The 3,861-nt window shown below is 67.9% G+C and overlaps 1 protein-coding gene across 1 annotated transcript; it reads right to left on the bottom strand.

The window, feature by feature from the left end:
• Positions 1-980: 980 nt before the first annotated feature.
• On the bottom strand, positions 981-3,851 carry MNEG_14781 (pyruvate dehydrogenase E2 component (dihydrolipoamide acetyltransferase); the record flags this gene model as incomplete). Its single annotated transcript, XM_014036748.1, has 5 exons — positions 981-1,166; positions 1,413-1,556; positions 1,921-2,124; positions 2,728-2,847; positions 3,141-3,851. The coding sequence occupies 5 exons, from the start codon at positions 3,849-3,851 to the stop codon at positions 981-983; spliced, it is 1,365 nt and encodes a 454-aa protein (XP_013892202.1).
• Between the last annotated feature and the right edge of the window lie 10 nt (positions 3,852-3,861).

The following is a 3,861-nucleotide window of genomic DNA, read 5'->3' as shown; positions in this document are numbered from 1 at the left end:
GGGCGGCAACCAGGTGCGCCTCTCGTCGGGCCGCGGCGCCAATGCAGTCTCGGGGCGGGCCCAGCAGCTGCTGTCTTTGCTGTTTTCCTTTCTTGCAAAGCAGGCTGCGTAGTGTGTGCGTTGCTTCAGCGCTTGCGCGCGCAGCATCGGCGACCCGAGTGCAAGGGTTGGGGGCCATCGCAGCTGTGACATGTCTAGATGTGAGACTATGTGCACTTGTGCGGCGCAAGCGGGGGCGTGGCCTGCCGCAAGCCGCGTGTTAATCCCACGTGGTGATAACTCAACAACTCCATGCCGCCCTGCACGCGTGCTTCGGGCGGACTGTATTTCTTGATTTCTTTTTGTCGGCGCGTCGCCCCGATTGCGGGCGGGCGTCCTTCGTCCTGAGGGGCAACTCGTGATCCGCCCGCCGCTTGCATATGGCGCCTGATAGACAGCGAGTTTCCGCATGCTCCCGTCAGACCGCGCTATAAAATGGCGGAGCGCGCCCCTGTGTAACGCTGTGAAGCTTGAATAGACGTGGGGCTCCGATTGACGCTGGACTGCGTTTTGGAGTCTCTTTGTTTCCCGGCGCGGGCCCGCCCCGCAGGGTGGCGGTGGCGGGTCTGCGGTGCCCAGCCGACTGAGCGGGCTGTGCTGGGGCTGCAGGTGGCGTTACAAAGCTGGATGATGGACAACAAGGAGAAGGGCAAGGGCGCAGCCCGCGCGCAGCCCTCTTGGGGAGGGTTGTATATCGAGAACACATAGAGCCAAAAAGAGAGGTGTCGAGCCCGCAAACAGTTAGGCAAGCATGCACGGGTGCGTATCAACAAGGACAGCCAACAAACACAACTGAAGGATCAAGCAGCGGCTGCATCGTGCCCCCCAGCGCGTCTCAAGCTGCCAGCGCCGCACGCGGCCTGCGAACGAGCCTAGACGGACAGAGGGGCCGTCGCCGCCCCCACGGCGGGCAGAGTGGTGACGTCACCGCCTGGGCGTCATCACATGAGCATGGTGACGGGGTGCGCCATGTAGCCGCTAAATGCCGCCAGGAACTTCGCCGCGAGCTCGCCGTCGTAGACCCGGTTGTCTGCGCTGAGGGTGGCCGTCATGACAGTGGCGGCCCGCGGGGCACCTTCGACCAGCTCGACGCGCTCCCGGCCGCCGCCGACGGCCAGGATGGCGGCCTGCGGGGGTGCGTGGGGCATGAGGGATATGGTGGGGTGTTGCCGCGTCGGCTTGTTGTGGCGTGGCGCGGCGGGGCTGGCGGTAGTGTGGGGTTTGAGGGCTTCTGACACGGCAGCCTGCGGCCGGACGCCGGCCCAGCGACACCAGCCACTCGCGCAGGGCTCGTTGCCGCAGCAGGCACCCCTCCCCCCTGCCCCCACGCACTCCTCTCACAAGGAGGAAAAACACCCAGACCAAAGGCGCACCTGCGGCGGGTTGATGATGGCGGCGAACTGGCTGAGGCCGTACATGCCGAGGTTACTAATGGAGAAGCTGCCGCCCATGAACTCCTCCGGCTTGAGCTTGTTGGCGCGCGCGCGGGCCGCCAGGTCCTTCACCTCTGCTGAGATCTGATTGAGATGCACGCAAGATGAGAAAGGCAGGAAAAGAAGGCGGGGCAGGGTGTGGGGCCAGGCAGGGGATGGGGCCGAGTGAGGGGGGGAGGGACGCGGGCGCGGGGTGGTTTGGACGGGTGCGGCGTGCAGGTGTGGTATGCGCAAGGGAGGCGACGAAGGGGGCAGCTTTGTGTGAGTGGGGCCGCCCTCGAGGTGGCCGCCGGCACACGCCACGCGGCCGGCAGTCCACATGCCGGGTTGCAGCCTGGCCGCCCCTGGGTCGTGCCTCCAAAAGCAAGCCCCCGACACCCCGCTCCCCACTGTCCGCGTTCCCATCCAAAGCGGCCCCTCTCAGGCCCGGGCCCCTCCTCACCCCCACCTGCGACAGCGACTTGCGGTCCGCCCCCCGCACGATGGGCGTGATGAGCCCGCCCTCTGTCGCCACCGCGATAGCCACGTCCACCGCCGGCGCCCGCACCGCCGCGCCGGCCGCGCCGTCCCACGCCGCGTTGGCCTCAGGCACGTCGCGCAGCGCGAGCGCGACCGCGCGCACGACGCAGTCGTTCACGCTGACCTTCACGCCCTGGTGGCGCCGCGTGAGGCGGGACGTTCGCGGCGGGAAAAGGAGAAGGTGGAGGCGGGGGTGGCGGGTGGAGCGGGTTGGTGTCGTCGGCGCCGGTCTGTGACGCGAGGGGCGCTGGGGGTGCGTCTGCGAGCGAAACAACGGCTGCGTGCACTCGGGCCCATGCTCAGAGCGTTGTGGTGGATCCTGCAGTGTGGCGCGGTTTCAATGGACAGCAGGACCAGCGGAACCTAGGGGGACGGGTACCTGCGGCCACCACAGGGAGCAGTAGCGACGCCATCGCCGCGGGCGAGACGGACAGGTGGGGGCCGAGAGGGCTGGGACGCCCCCCCCCCACAAAGACGCGGAAACTCACTTTCGCGCACGCGCGTGCACACACACACACACACACACACACACACACACACACACACACACACACACACACAAACAAACAAACAAACACACACTCACTCACTCACTCTCTCTTTCTCTCTCTCTTTATGAAGTATGCGCACATGCGCACACACACACGCTCTCTTTCTCTCGCAAATATACACACTGATTCACATAGACACACAACCTCACACATTCATGCACACAGCCTCTCTCTTTCCCGCACACCTGCGCGGCGAGCTGCTTGCGCAGCGCAATGACGCCGTCCAGCGGCGCATCCGCGGAGACGTACAGCGACGGCGCTGTCTGCTTGCTCTCCAGCAGCCGCTTGGCGATGATGCGGCGCACCTGGGGCGGGCGCGGCGGCGGGCCCGGGCACGTGTGGGATTTGTACGTGCAGGGAGGAGCGGGCGAACTGTTGTTGATTTGAGCTGTGCGGTCCGCCGAGGTGCGAGTGGGCCCCGGCTGTGCCGCTTTGGGCGCCTGGGGCAGACGGCCGCCCGGCCCCGGGACGGCCGCTGTTATTGGCTGTCGGGGGCGGCTGAAAATAGCAGAGATGGCTGCCGTGTACTCAAGCATATGCACACACCCCTCACCCTCCCCTCAAAAAACGGCCACCTCAGCCAAGCCCATCCGCTCACCTGCGAGTTCGGGACGTCTGTGAAGGAGACCCGCGGCCCGCCTGCCTTCTTGCCGCCCGCCGCCGGCGGCGCCGTCGCCTGCTGCTGCGGCTGCTGCTGCTGCTTTGGCGCTTCAGCCGGCGCCGCCGGCTTCGGCGCCGCGGGGGCTGCCTGCTGCTGCTTCGCGGCCCCCGCCGCAGCCTCTGGCGCCACCGCCGCGGGCGCGGGCTTTGCCGCGGCCGCCCCTGACGGCTTCACGCCGGCCGCCACCGCCGCCAGAACGTCCGGCTTGGTCACGATCCCGTTCGGCCCCGTCGGCGTCACGTCCTCCGGCCGCAGCCCCGCCTCCGCCAGCGCCCACCGCGCCGCCGGCCCCAGACGGAAGTTCGGCGGCCGCTTGTCCACGGGCGCTGCCGCGGACGCCGCCGCCTCCAGCGGCGGCGGTGGCGCTGCCGCCGCCGCCGGCGCGCCGGGCGCCGCGTAACCCGCAAACGCGGCCACCTGCTCCTTCTCTTCCACCACGATCGCGACGGGGGCGCCCACTGGAATGTCCTTCGCGCCAGAGGGCACCAGCAGCTTGGCCACAAACCCGTCGTCCTGGTTTTCAAAGGCCAGTGTGGCCTTGTCCGTTTCGATGTCGGCCAGCACAGTGCCCGCGCTGATCTCGTCACCCTCTGCGACGTGCCAGGCGGCGATGTTGCCCTGCGTCATCGTGGGCGACAGCGCCGGCATGCCCAGGACC

The sequence above is a fragment of the Monoraphidium neglectum genome (assembly GCF_000611645.1).
Source record: "Monoraphidium neglectum strain SAG 48.87 unplaced genomic scaffold scaffold04758, whole genome shotgun sequence".
Lineage (NCBI taxonomy): Eukaryota > Viridiplantae > Chlorophyta > Chlorophyceae > Sphaeropleales > Selenastraceae > Monoraphidium > Monoraphidium neglectum.
This window is presented reverse-complemented; position numbering and strand designations above follow the sequence as displayed.